The sequence below is a fragment of the Phocoena sinus genome, chromosome 3, assembly GCF_008692025.1.
Source record: "Phocoena sinus isolate mPhoSin1 chromosome 3, mPhoSin1.pri, whole genome shotgun sequence".
Lineage (NCBI taxonomy): Eukaryota > Metazoa > Chordata > Mammalia > Artiodactyla > Phocoenidae > Phocoena > Phocoena sinus.
In genome coordinates, this window is record NC_045765.1 from 71,563,692 (window position 1) to 71,577,688 (window position 13,997).

At 41.1% G+C, this 13,997-nt stretch overlaps 1 protein-coding gene across 1 annotated transcript in view; it reads right to left on the minus strand.

Annotated features, from left to right (window-relative positions):
- The window catches only part of SNCAIP (synuclein alpha interacting protein), a 149,021-nt gene that overhangs the window by 57,874 nt on the left and 77,150 nt on the right, over positions 1-13,997 (minus strand). Inside the window, exon 3 of the mRNA XM_032627002.1 lies at positions 1,208-1,280. Within this exon, the coding sequence (XP_032482893.1) occupies positions 1,208-1,280 (73 nt within the window). The remainder of the gene's footprint in view (positions 1-1,207; positions 1,281-13,997) is intronic.

Sequence of the window (13,997 nt, forward strand, 5' to 3'; positions counted from 1 at the left end):
CCTTATGGCCAAAGCCTCTGTTAACCCCATAGATACTTGAGTGCATTTGAAATAAGAAAAATTTTGTTTAAATGGAGGTAAATGAAAACTTTTATTTGAACTTCAAACTATCTTCTGTGATGTTTCTGACCCAAACATTGAAGCATTACTTTCACTCATACAAAAAAAAAAAAAACCAAAAAAACAGAGATAAACAAACCTAGATAGACTAATTATTTTCCCCATCTCATCTAAACAAAATGTTGAAAGAAAACAAACGTCCCAAGAGAAAAGTAAATTAGCTTTGCACAGTCCTTTCAGTTCGAAAGGCCTAGAGTTCTAGCAGCTGCATAGGTAAGGACGATCTATTTATTTTCAAACACAATACCCATAATTCTAGGGTTATCTTAAGTCTTCCATCAACCGTGGTTCTCAGGATTCTAGTTACTATCAGAGGTCCAGCTTTGGCAAGGTTAATGGTGATGCCTTAGAGTAATTACTTGGAAAAATAATAAACATCATTTCACAGTTTAATGCTATGGTATCATTCCCATCAATATCCTTTTTTATTTTCATTTTTGCCCATCACAGAGAGAAAAGCAGAGAGGCTTAATTTGATTTACAGAGGGAAAAACAACCCTGAATGTACTTTTTTTGTCAAGGGTCGGGGGTGTGCAGGGAGAAAAGGTCAGCCAGCTGGTTTTCATCTATACGCCATAATTCTCTGTTTAGTTTACACTATTAAACTCCAAAGCTTTGCTTTAATCTTAACTGTTACAGTATGCCTTACTGCAGATTCTATCATGTCGCATCCCTGATAGGGTTTCAGACTTTGGCAAAGCACCATCCCCCAAGCTGGTCCTTGCCATATGGGTAGTAAATGCATCCAACATTTTTTCATTGGCGCCTGCATCATTATGTTTTGTCACCAATGGTTTCTCGGGTTTGCAGTAAATTGCTGCGTATACTGTGGTTTGGAGCTGCCGCAATGATCGCCTACATTTATTTGTAAACAGCTGAGTCCTCATTAGGGCCTCCCTGTCCAGTTAGTCTTCGGAGGATGACCTAACATCTGTTTGTTGAGGGTCGGGGGTAAGTGGAGAAGCCATAAAAGAAAAAGAAAACAGAAAGCAGGAGCAACCAATGTGAGGGGGAAGGGATGCCAGGAGGAGTCCCCCCCACACTCTAAAAGGCAGGATAAGGAGAAGAGGCGGGGAGCAAAACTTACCTGATCTGTCTTCGTTTTGCGAATCACATCTTCGGCACAGTTCCGGGATGGTCTTGAGTGACGTGACTGAATACTGAATGGGAAGCCAGAGGAGGAAAAAGTGTAAAGTAGCAGTTCAAAATAAGAGCATTACATTCACTCAACTGGCCAGAAAATCAAAACACAAGAAGGGATACTTGAGTACAACACATATCTCTAGAAAGTCTATCTAATTTTACCCTAAATGGGCTGCTTGGTGATCTGGCAGCATCCCAGACTCTACCTATAAGCATGTAAGGAGATGCAGATTAAAAAGAGGGCTGGACAGTCCTTTAACAAATAAGGTGGGGTGTATCCAGCAGACATTCTATCTCTTCTGCTACTTGTACAAGATGGAAGGATTTTCTGTCCTTGACATTTTCCAGAAGATGGCCATAATATTTGCATTCTGAATCCTAAGAGTGAATCTATGTGTGGAAAAAAAAAAGCCAAGAGGAGCCCCCAGCTTCCTGCAGCATCCAGGGCAGCCAGGAGCTATATCTCCTGGACTACAGAAATGTCCCTAATGGTGCTACTTGCCACAAATTTTACTGTAATCTCCATGGGAAATACCAGGATAATGCTATGAAAAGTGAGAAGAGCATGGTTCTGTGTTTGAAAGCTCATCTGTTTCATGGATAGATTAGTCTGAATTGAAAGAAACCACCTTGCAGGCTCAGTCCCAGCACCAACTCAGGGGCCGGCTATCAGGATAACAAATTATGACATAAAGGGGCATAAAATCAGCAGAGCGACAACAAATTTAAAATCAATAACTATGATGTACGGGGACGAAGTTTGATCCCAATCAAGCTTTCTTTGGAGAAGCGTGTTTTAAAACAAAATAAATAGGATGAACTCTGTCTTTAATCAAAGGCCAAGTCAGGTCCTGTCTTCGATCATACTTTAATTCATAAAATACAGCTTTCTAAAAATAGTTTGCCCTGTACCTTTATGAAACAATGCTCTTATGTAAATGAGCATGGATTCCAAATGACTTCACTGTTACAAAAGTGGAAAGGGGATTGAGAAAAAACATTTAATCTAAAAGAAAAATGATCATGGGAAACTCATTAGGATTATTCTAGCATTACAAGTGAGGAATGTGTAATTAGGACACATTTGTCAATACGAAGGTGCTTTAGTTAGCTTGATGTTGACAGATGAAGCAAAGTGTCTACATTGAGACCATCCCACATGCCCCACCCCCGTGCTTTCCACCCAGCATCAGGACAGCAAGACAGAGGGAGGCGCAGTTGGACCTACTGTCAGTTCACCAATTGCACATCACAAACAAATTAAATTTCCAGTACTTCCAAGTGAAAAATGAAATCTCAGATGACTAATTAGAGAAATTACTCTTGCCTGTCTGATGCAATAACATCCTGTTTATGTCAGCCATTCCTCAGAGACTACAGGTGCTTTAGCAAAACGCATTCACATACTCGAGGGCGGGAGAACTGCCTCTTAAGCCAAAAATGAACTCCAAGGATTTTATTCCCCTTTTATATTATGCTCTTTGGGAGTGGGGGGCGGGTAACACAGGTATAGAAGGCATTTTTCTTGTTCCTAATAAGTTACCTTATGTTTCTGGCCAAGTACAAACTCTCTAAGGAAATCTGGTAGCTTCTTGAGACCAGCTGGTACAGGTTAAATAATTACACAGTTTGTAATTCAATTAAAATTGGGCCTTTTGTTTTGGTTGCCATGTGCCCCATGAAAGCACCCTTTGGCAAAGTCTTACCCTCGTTCCTTTTTTTTTTTTTCCTTTTCTTCCAAGGCAAAATTTTAGAAAGAGGAAATTTCAGATTGATTGTGCTTAAATATAGTTAATGATAAGTTCAATAAGTTGCTCAGTGGGCTTAATGATATGTATTTGACTAAACCGGGTATGCTGCTATCTGCATTTCCAGCCACATGCATCCTGTCACCTCCCACCCCAAAGTCAGACATGTCACAATCTACAATTTATTAGCTTCACCTTCAGCTCCTCCAATGTGACCTCAAAGGTCCACAGTACGCAATCAGTTTTAATTTGATGAGGTTTAAATTTGAACAACCCAGGCTGCCTGGTTGGTGTAGGGACTGAGCTCCAGGCAGAGACTAGCCTGGCTGAGCCCCATCCGCTGCCTCAACCTGCATCACACCTGGCAGCTCTGCCTCTTGATCCATGGTCACACAGAAAGCCACCTTTGTGCGGGCATTCATGTTAGTAATTTGGGAATAATGCCATTGAAGAAAAAGTCAGGTGCTGCTCCTGGTCAGGGAAATAAAAAGTATAATAATCTAAGAAAAAGATGATGTGTAGGCCAGAAAATCAATTTTGGATAACTGTAAGGGTATATGGAATGTCAAATTCAGCAATGACTCCAGTCTACACTGTGAACAAATCTACCATTCTTTACAAGGACACACATGAAAAAAAAATCAATTTGTAGGTTTCTTTCAGCAAGTACACTGCTCTTTGCATAGAAGATAAAGCTTAAGAGAGTGCTGTATAGATGGTTAAGTTGTGACATGAAGCGATACAGTGGAAACACACAATTCACAAAACGAACACGCAAAAAAATTTTCATATCTGCAAATCTGGGAATAACCAAATGACCCAGGAAGTCTCTTTCACAAGTGCATTGTGATACCATCTGGGAGCTGAAAGGGAAGACTTCCCAGGCCTTCATCCCAGTTCACAGGACAGATGGCCTTTTATAAGGAGCTGTTAGGTCGCCAGCCCACTGCATTCTCAGGACAATGGCCAGCTCCCAGGGTAGCAACTACTGTTATTTTAGCCTTAACAGAACCAAAGACCCATGTACCTTCCCTGTCTCTTGATCCCAACCCAAGCCTTTATATTCTGTTCCCTTGATTCCTGTTATCTTTGGGTGATAAGAGAGGAGAGGGGCTTGCAGATGGCTGAGAAGTATTATATTTCCTCCCTCTATGTTGCTCTCTAATTTATTCTTTTTCCAAACATCTTTCAGTGGAAACACCCTTTTTGATCCAAACTTCTTTTCCACTCCTCCATCATGCCTCAAGAAAAGCCCCTGCCAAAGGTTGAACAGTTGTCTCCGCTTCTTCAATGTCCCTGTGCATTCAAAGTTCAGTTCCCCTTCAGTTCCTTTACTCCGGGGGCCTCCTTGACTGCAATGCCTTCCTCCGGCCAGGCAAATGCCACTGCTCTGCAAGGCCAGCTTGAGTTCTGCATTTTCTGTGAAACCCTGGCTGACTGCTTCAGCCCTTACTCACCTCTTTTTAAAATTAATTAATTAAATTTTTAATTGAAGTATAGTTGATTTACAATGTGTTAATTACTGCTTACAGCAAAGTGACTCAGTTATATACACACACACACACATTCTTTTTCATATTCCTTTTTTTTTTAAGAGAAAAGAAATTTATTCCCTCACAATTCTGGAGGCTAGAACTCCAAAGTCAAAGTGTCTATAGGGCCATTCTCCCTCTGAGGGCACTAGGGGAGAAGGTTTCCTTGCCTCTTTTAGCTTTGGGTGGTTGTCAGCAATCCTTGGTTTTCCTTGACTTGTAGACACACCAGTCCAATCTCTGCCTCTATCATCACATGGCATTCTCCCTGGGTATCTGTGTCTAGATTTTCCTCTTTTTTTTTTTTTAATTGGAGTATAGTTGCTTACAACATTGTGTTAGTTTTTGCTGTGTAGCAAAGTGAATCGCCACACACATACATATATCCCCTCTTCCTCGGATTTCCTTCCCATTTAGGTCACCACAGAGCATTGAGAAGAGTTCCCTGTGCTATCATATTCTTTTCCATGATGGTTTATCACAGGATATTAAATACAGTTCCCTGTGCTGTACAGTAGGACCTTGTTGTTTATCCATTCTCTATACACCAGTTTGCATCTGCTAACCCCAAACTCCCACTCCCTCCCTCTCCCACCTCCCATCCCCTTGGCAACCACCAGTCTGTTCCCTAGGTCCATGGTTCTGTTTCTGTTTCATAGATAGGTTCATTTGTGTCACATTTTAGATGGATGCAACTAGAGATTATCATGCTAAGTGAAGTAAGTCAGAAAGAGAAAGACTCTTTTCTGCCCTTGATAAAAAAGCACCTCACCTTGTGAAAGACAAGGCAAGGTGTTGTTCCCTTGGGCTGGGCTGTTGTTCCCTTGGGCTCTGCTGGCTTCCACAAGTGCCTAACGGAAAGGATGATATCCTTGACTTATACATATGCATGGCACACAATGACTTATTAACTACTCGCCTGAAATACTAAGCTGTACACACATTTGATTAATCCCTGGGCATAATATTATAGACGGTCAAAGGAGTTCTTTCATATACAGGTCGTAAGTGGCAATTTCTTCCACGCTTCCATACTTGCTCTAAAATTAATTAGCTTTCTAAAATGCAAATTTGACTAGGGTGCTTCTCTATTTCAGATCTTTCAGTGGCTCTGCACTGCCTGTAGGAGAAAGGCCACATGCCTTAGCATGGCACGTGCAGCCCTCCACGAGCTCAGACATCTCTCCCCATGGTCGTCTTCTTTTTTTTTTTTGAATCTGCTGTTCTTCATCTATTTAAAAATCTTTATCCAAGTATAATTGATAAACTTTAAAGAAACTTCACATATTTGAAGTGTACAGTTTAATGTGTCAGCATATGTATACACCTATAAAATTATCACAATCAATATAATGAACCTATCTATCAATTCCAACAATTTCCTTGTGCTTCCTTGTAATTCCTCTTCTCTACTTCTCCATGACATTTTTCCATCCTCAGGGTACTTTAGTAACAGTAAATTTCTTGTGGCTCCCCCACTATATCTTCTCTGAGCCTCCCGGATGGAACTTGTCTCAGCTTCCAAAGTGTGGTGTCCAGACCAGTGGCGTTAACACCATCTAAGAACTTCGTTAGGAATTCACATTCTTGGGCCTCATCCCAGAAACTTTAAGGGCAGGGCCCAGGAATCTGTGTTTTCACAAACCGTTCAGGTGATTCTGATGCATAGCTAAGTTCAAGAACCACTGCTCTTTATTTCCTTATCTTGGGCATATGTCCATTAAAGAATCCATCATGTGACATTTCATCTATATGTTTACATAATTTCTTTCTCTGCTTCCTGAGGGTGTGGACAACATTTTATTTACCAAAGAAACTAGGTACTTGTTGAACTGAATGAATTCTCCTATTTAGCCCATAATTTGGGTGGCAATATTAATACTAATAATGGTAGTACTTAATATTTATAAAGCACTAATCTTAGAAAATTCCATAACTACCAGTCTAGCAATGTAATCATGCTATATTTAAAAGAATAAACACTTCTCATATATTAACAGCATGAATGCTGGCTGATGCCTTAGCTTTGTGTATAAAGACAATGGATTTGGAGCCAGAAGCTCTGGATTCGAGTCCTACTTCTGACATTTATTAACTCTGTAGTTCTGGACAAATAAATCATTTCCTATCTTTGGGGCTCAGTTTCTTTATCTAGAAAACACAGATAATCATAAGAGATAATGTAAGTGAAGTCAATTTGCAAGCTGTAAAACGATGTTAAATGTTCTGGTCTCTTCTCTCGACTCATTTTTCATGGGTGCTCCTCATCTTCGTGCCTCTCATGATTTGCAGCTCAGTACATCAAGATGTGAGAACTGATGAGGTAGGAAGAGGTAAGCCAGGTTCGGACTGGAAAGGAAAAAAGGAAGGACAGCCAGCCTGTCTCAGAACCTTATTTGGCTTCTTTGGTCCTTCCTCATCCAAGAGAACCCACGGCCAAGAGCAGACATTGAAACTTAGCTTCACAAACTACACAGAGCTGCTATGACGTAAGACAGTCCGACACGTCCCAGCTTACATCAACGTTGTCACTCTGCCATGCAAAACAGTTTGAACATGCGTGGGATTCATAATAACAGACTGTGATTTCTACATTGGGCTTTGGGGATCTCTGACCACCCTACATACTATTCGAGACTGAAAAGCTTTGGCCCTTGCTCCTGAGAAGTGCAGCCAGTTGGGTGAACAAGCAGGCGTTACTCAAACGGTCGTGAGCCACAGAAAATGAAAGAACTAGAATCCCGACACCTTTTCAAGCTAGAGACTTTTAAACAACTTAGGTCGCATTAAGTTTCCAAAAGAAACAATTAGGCCAGTCATCCGAACAACTATACTAAAATTCATTGTTTCTCACGTAGCTTTCCAAAATTCAAGCAGGCCTCTCCACAGTCACACAATAAAATGACAGAAATGTGTCCCCGCAAAGCTGGCAGTGAAAGCAAAGACACGCAGCTCAAGTGAGTTTCTCAGAAGCACAATACTTTCCTAAAATTGTGACCTCCTCTCCAATGGTCTGACCTCCCAATTCAGGAAAGGGGGGTCCTGACTTCATGCCCTCCCTAACAGATCAGGCTCTGTTTTCCCTTCTCTGAGGATGTGGTACTCACAGGGCACGCCTTCATCACGCTAGCTCGCAGCTTGTGCTCAGATCCCCTCCTCTCCCATCTCAGACTCAGGCTCTGCCCTTTTCTTCTCTTCAGCTACTCTCTCAACTTCAGCTCTCTCCTCTGATCCCATAAAATTAAAGAAGCACCCCTGCCACCTCAAGACATGCTGCCTCCTCAGTTGGCCGTGGGTGGAGTTTCCTGCTCCTGGGTTCACAGCCATCTGTTTTGAAAGAACTGCCTTGGTTCTTTTTTTTTTTTTTTTTTTGCGGTACGCGGGCCTCTCACTGCTGTGGCCTCTCCCGTTGCAGAGCACAGGCTCCGGACGCACAGGCTCAGCGGCCATGGCTCACGGGCCCAGCCGCTCCGTGGCATGTGGAATCTTCCCGGACCGGGGCATGAACCCGCGTCCCCTGCATCGGCAGGCGGACTCTCAACCACTGCGCCACCAGGGAAGCCCCTGCCTTGGTTCTTGTCTCCACTTCCTCACCTCTGCATTCACTCCTCCAGCCACGACGACCCGCCATCTGTGCTATCACCCACAGGCACTGCTCTTCTTATGGCTACCAAAGAGTTTTAACTGGAAAATCCAGTGGCACTTTTCAAACCCTTCTCTTTCTAATGACCTATCTCCCACTCTGGACCACTTCCTTTTTTAAATTCTTTAAATCATCCCTCCCCCTCTTTTTAATCTCCCTTAGTTTTCTTCCTGTATCTTTGAAAACTTCTTTCCAGTCTCTTTTGTAGAAGCCTCTTTTTCCTCTCATCTCATAGGACATACATCTGCACAGTTCCTTCCTTGGAACATTCTTCCCTTTCCACATTCCATGTTTCACAGGTGACCTTACGGACTCCCACAGTTTCAACTGCCACCTTTACATAGTACAGATACTGGTGATCTACATGTTCATATAAGTATCCCAGTCTGATTTAAATATATTTCTTTCCACCATTCAGGCTCTATTAAAGAAAATTATTGTGAATAATACTCTTTTCAAATGCATTTGATTTTTGCTCTTGTTCCTTGTTTTTATCCTATGTTCCAAGAGGTACTTAAAAAATTAACAATCATCAAATCCTCTTATGCTAAAACACTGCTTGTGGTTGGTATTTGGGAAAATTCAGTAATTCGTTCTGACCATATTAAGAGTATGCCAGGAATGACTCTACTGTAATGCTACATATATTGTAATATGTGTAGTCAGCCAAAAGATTAAGATCCACATTGGTGAAGGTGATGAGAGCATAGTACTGAATGATCCTCACCTGCTGTGAGAAGTGCTCATGGATGGGAAAAGACGGGGGTGAATGAGGGTGGCCACAGGTGACCAAGGGACTGGGCAGAAGTCATTTTCAACACCGTGGTTACATACATGGATTCCAGAGCTAGACTGCACGTTATAGCCTGGCTTCACCATTTTCTAGCTAATTAAACTTAGTTACTCCATCTCTGTCTATCATCAGTTTCTTCATCTGTAAACAGGTACTCATGGTATCTACATCAGAATGTGGCTGTGAAGATTTTCAGCTAATAATGGAAAACATCAGGAATAGTGTCTGATGCATAGTATGTGTTCAATAAATGTTAGTTACTATTATCATTTAATTAAAAAGTATCAAAAATAAGCATTTAGAAATGAAGCCAAAATAATGGTAACTATTGAGGCAAAAATTACAAAAGACTTAGAAAAGAAAGTTATCTCACGGTAAGGCAGATAGACGGCTGGCTTTACATCTTGTTTGACCTCCATGATTGCCTGGTTTTAAATGTGGGCCAATAATCACTACCAACATATAAAGACTGACTGTCAAGAATGGAGTTTGATATTGTGATTAAATGTAACCTACTATTAAGTTAATCTGGCATTTCATAATATGCTCAATCGTTATCATAGGGTATTGTAAACTCTGTGAGAGCACAGAACAAGTCTGTGTCATTCACGCCAAGCCTAGAACCATGCCTGGTGCACTGTAAATGTTGAATACATGCCTGTTGAGTAGACTGACATAAAATCTAGTTGTTCATAAATGGTAAATAGTTTGTATAAATAACCTGCATAGTCAATCTAATAAATGCCATGACTATTGGGCAAGATGAGGACGTTCAGGGCCATCTGCAAAGTGAGAGAACAGCAAATTAAAAAATCTGGCAGCTCCTCATTCTTCTTGGAAATCACTCTATCCATAAGGTTGCTCTCTACCACCTCAGGTAGAGATATCAGTCAGGTCCAAGATTCGGAGTCTGAGGACCTGGGTTCTAGACCTGGACTCTAAGAGTAGTTATGGGACATGAATTTACAACTCATTTTGCCTGGATTAGATTATTCCTAATTCCTTTCCTGGCAGCTATTAAGAAAATGGTAACACATATATAATAGTAGAACAAGTGTGAGGTTTTGGATAGTGGGGAAGCTGGAGAGGGGACCAATGAGAAGTAACTGAGACTTGAATACAAGATATTGCAAAAAGAATACTGAAAAATGTTGGGTCATTTTGAAAAGCTGATGAAACTAGATCCTACTGAGAAGCACTAAGAAAAGTTTAAATATAAGTAAGTTTAAAGTAAGCACGGTGATGGCTTGGAAGGGCAGGGCTGATTGACGGGGACGAAGCGAAGAAGGGATGGAGGCAGTCAGAGGCCACCTAAACGTCTTGGTCACATTCTAGGAAGCAAAGAGGAAAGGATAATAGGATCTTAGACCTATCCCTTGCTAGAGAGGAGGGGCAAGCCAGGTTCTCTGCACCTTGAATATCCTTCTAGTCTTTTTCACACCTAAAACTGGAACAAAAGCTGTATTCTTTACCCTCCCTAACTCAGCGTCTAAGTCCACTGTGATAAGCCCTACACACCCTTTCTCAAGGTCTCCCACTGCTGTGAAGCAGCTCTTGGTCAGAATGTAATGAAATCTGGGAAGCGTTAGTGGAATGACTTGAGCAAAAGGTAGTGCACACAAAACAGAGGGGGTCAGGTATTTTAGTGCAAGAGATGCCCAGTCTGTGGGATGGGAAAATGTAACTCACTGAGAGTGAGATTTATTTGCTGTAAGAAGTTATTTTTCTACCAGTGATTTAAGCACCTTAGGAAAATGAATCCACATAAGTCTGTGCTACTACTCTGGGTTGCAAGGGCTTGGGTCAAAGGGGATAATAAAGTGGAAGGACACTTATTTATCTTGATCTCATTTGATTTGCACAAAACATAGGCTATGCAATTTCCAAAACTGTCAACTTTCACCGAAGCCGCAGTCATGGTGACACAGAAAGGCAACAAAATTTCCTGTGCTGAGGAATACAGCATTGCACTTAATTCTATTTATGTGTGTGTGCACATATGTGTGTGTGTCTATTTACCTGTACATGTTTATATGTACATGTAGGTATTTGTATACAGACGCACATATATATATACATGTATTTGTGTCTGTATTTAAATATGGGTGTGTGTGTTTACATATGTACATATACATAAATTTTCATACCTTCTCCACAAAATACAGGATGCTAGGTAGAGATGGATTATTATTGTTTTACAGATGGAAAAGTTGAGGAACAATAAAATTAAGAGACTTGCTTAAGTTCTCTTAGCTTGTTTTCATTTTATTTATTTACACTATATACCAACTCCCTTACTTCCAAAAAGCACTTTGCAATTGCTTCAATGACAGTTGGGGATAGTGATGGGTGAGATGACTGGTCCAGAGATGATTCTACTCAAACAAGTTGCTCAGAAGAGAAAGAGTAACACAGTCAAACAGTTCTGTATCGAAATCCTGGCCCGGCCACTTACCTACCTGTAACCTTGTGAAAGTCAGACTCTCTCTCTAAGTCTCATTTTTTCATCGGCCAAACAGGGGATAAAAATAGGGCTTGCCTCGCAGACTTGATGTGAGGCTTAAACAGGACCAGTGTTTAAAGAGTTCAGTCGGTGCATGGCATGGCCAACATTTGATGGCTCACGAGTGGAGCGCTCGCTGCAGTGGGTCTGTGGTTTGGCCTCTGCTTTATTCAGTCCTGTGTATAATCCTATTTTTGAGGACAGCAAATTGGCCTCTCTTCATAAAATAAATACATCACGGGGGACACTTCCCTGGTGGCACAGTGGTTAAGGATCTGCCTGCCAATGCAGGGGACACGGGTTCGAGCCTTGGTCCGGGAAGATACCACATGCCGCAGAGCAATTAAGCCCATGCGCCACAATTACTGAGCCTGTGCTCTAGACCCCGCGAGCCACAACTACTGAAGCCCGCGTGCCTAGAGCCCACGCTCCACAACAAAGAGTAGCCCCTGCTTGCTGCAAGAAAACTTGCAGGCTTTCTCTAGTTAGTGCAGCAATGAAGACCCAACGCAGCCAAAAATAAATATAAATAAATAAACAAATTAGAAAAAAATACATCATGTCTACCAAGAACCCTATGTTAAAATAATATTCCAGAGCATTTCTCTTTTTTAAGACAGAAAGAGATGGCTTCCATAGGAATAAAGAAGGAAATCTGTAAACACATTTGCAGTGACAGAAAAGCCCAACTTTGAACTCGTATGTTTATGTGTGTTGTCATCTCTCCTTCACTGATCCTCAGTTATTGCACAATGTTCTGCCCTTTTAGATGGCAGGGTTACAAGAATGTATAGTTTAAACTCTGCATTTTGCAAAAGATGAGCATTATTTTTGAGTCTGGGAAACTTCAAAATAATTTGGTTGCCTTCTGTGTTTTGTTTCATTAGGTAAAGGCAAAAAACCAGTTCTAGCTGTTTTCTGTACCAATATACAGCTTGTGTTTAAATTAAAACAAGAGCCAGGCTCACGACCAGAGGGGAGAATCATGAAACGGAAACCCTGTAATATGTAAAAAGGCTATCGCTGGAGAGTAAGAAGAGGAGTTTTAAACTCGGGCATCTTTTTTGTAAACATCTTGTTCAAATGTATTGTGCATTTTCCTTCCCCCTTCCTGCCACTAAACCAGGAAAGAAGCTTAAGGGCTGTCAGAAAAGGAGGTTTACAGAATCCTAACAATACAGGCATGTTTCTGGGAGACTACATTTCTTGTTATGCCAGTGAATTAGCAAAACTGAACACATAATGGCGTGGGTTTTTTTTTTTCCCCCGTGTTAGCATCTGAATTGTCTCCGTTTAGCCCCTAAAGCAGTGGTAAATTTATTGTTCCTAGGTTACCTAAACAGACAGAGACCAATCACTTCAATATTTCAGAGGTTATCCCTACTGCTTTTCCCATGAACACATTATGTAGAGCAATGATTCTGGCACATTTAAGGTGTTGGACCTGGATGAAGCGGAACTATTATAAAATAATCTACCATGCCACAGAGGTTGCCAGGTAAAGTAGAGTTTCTTTAGTTTTAAGTGGATTAAAATAGACCAGGATTGCCTATCCTCAGTACTGCCCACATTTTAGGCCAGATAATTCTTCGCTGTAGGGGATTTTCTTGGGCATTGCAGGATGTTTAGATGCATCTCTGCTCCCTACCCACCAGATGCCAGGAATACCTCCCCAGGTATGACAATCAAAAATGTCTCCAGGTATTGCCAAATGTTCCCCAGCGATGGGTAAAGCCGACCCAAGTACTGGGGCTAAAAGTTGATATTCCAAAGACAGCGCTTCTAAGTAGGTGGGTGAGCCCGGACAAGTTATGTAACATCTCCACACCTCAGTTTCCTCATCTGTAAAAGGAAGATAATAATACTCCCTACTTCACAGGATTAAATAAGATAATGCCTATCCCCTGGGAAGAGCTCAATGTTAACCATTATTATTATTTTAACAATTCTATGCAATTTCATTTTTTTTCCTTTCTGATTTCAGTTTCAATGCAGGTTAAAGATACAAACAATGGGAATCTATTTAAAGGGGGGACGTTTGAGTGCAGTTACACAATTACAGATGGAGATCTTTACTTATGTTTGAGTGGTCAGGTTATAGAAGCTCAAGTATTGCGTAATTTTGAATCCCAATTTGCTAAACAGCTTCAGTTATTGCTTAACATATTTTATTATCTTGCAAGTGGAGATTCCTAATTCATCTAAATTAAGGGCTGCTGCCAGATGACTCTTCTGTAAATATAACTGCTCTATTGTGTGTTCTCAAAGTCTTGACATGATGCCTGGTCTTTTCCCTGGAGTTCTTCCTTCACCATTGGTCATATAAATATTATTGTAGTATTCATTGAAATAATAACAAAAGCTACCATTTTTAAGAGCAACTTACTGTGTGCCAAGATAAGTGCTTTCCATACATTATTATTTCCCTCAATCCTCAAAACAATCTTAAAAATGAGGTGGGTATCTCAGAGAGACGAAGTTACTGTGTTCCAGCCAGCAAAGGTCAGAACGAGGT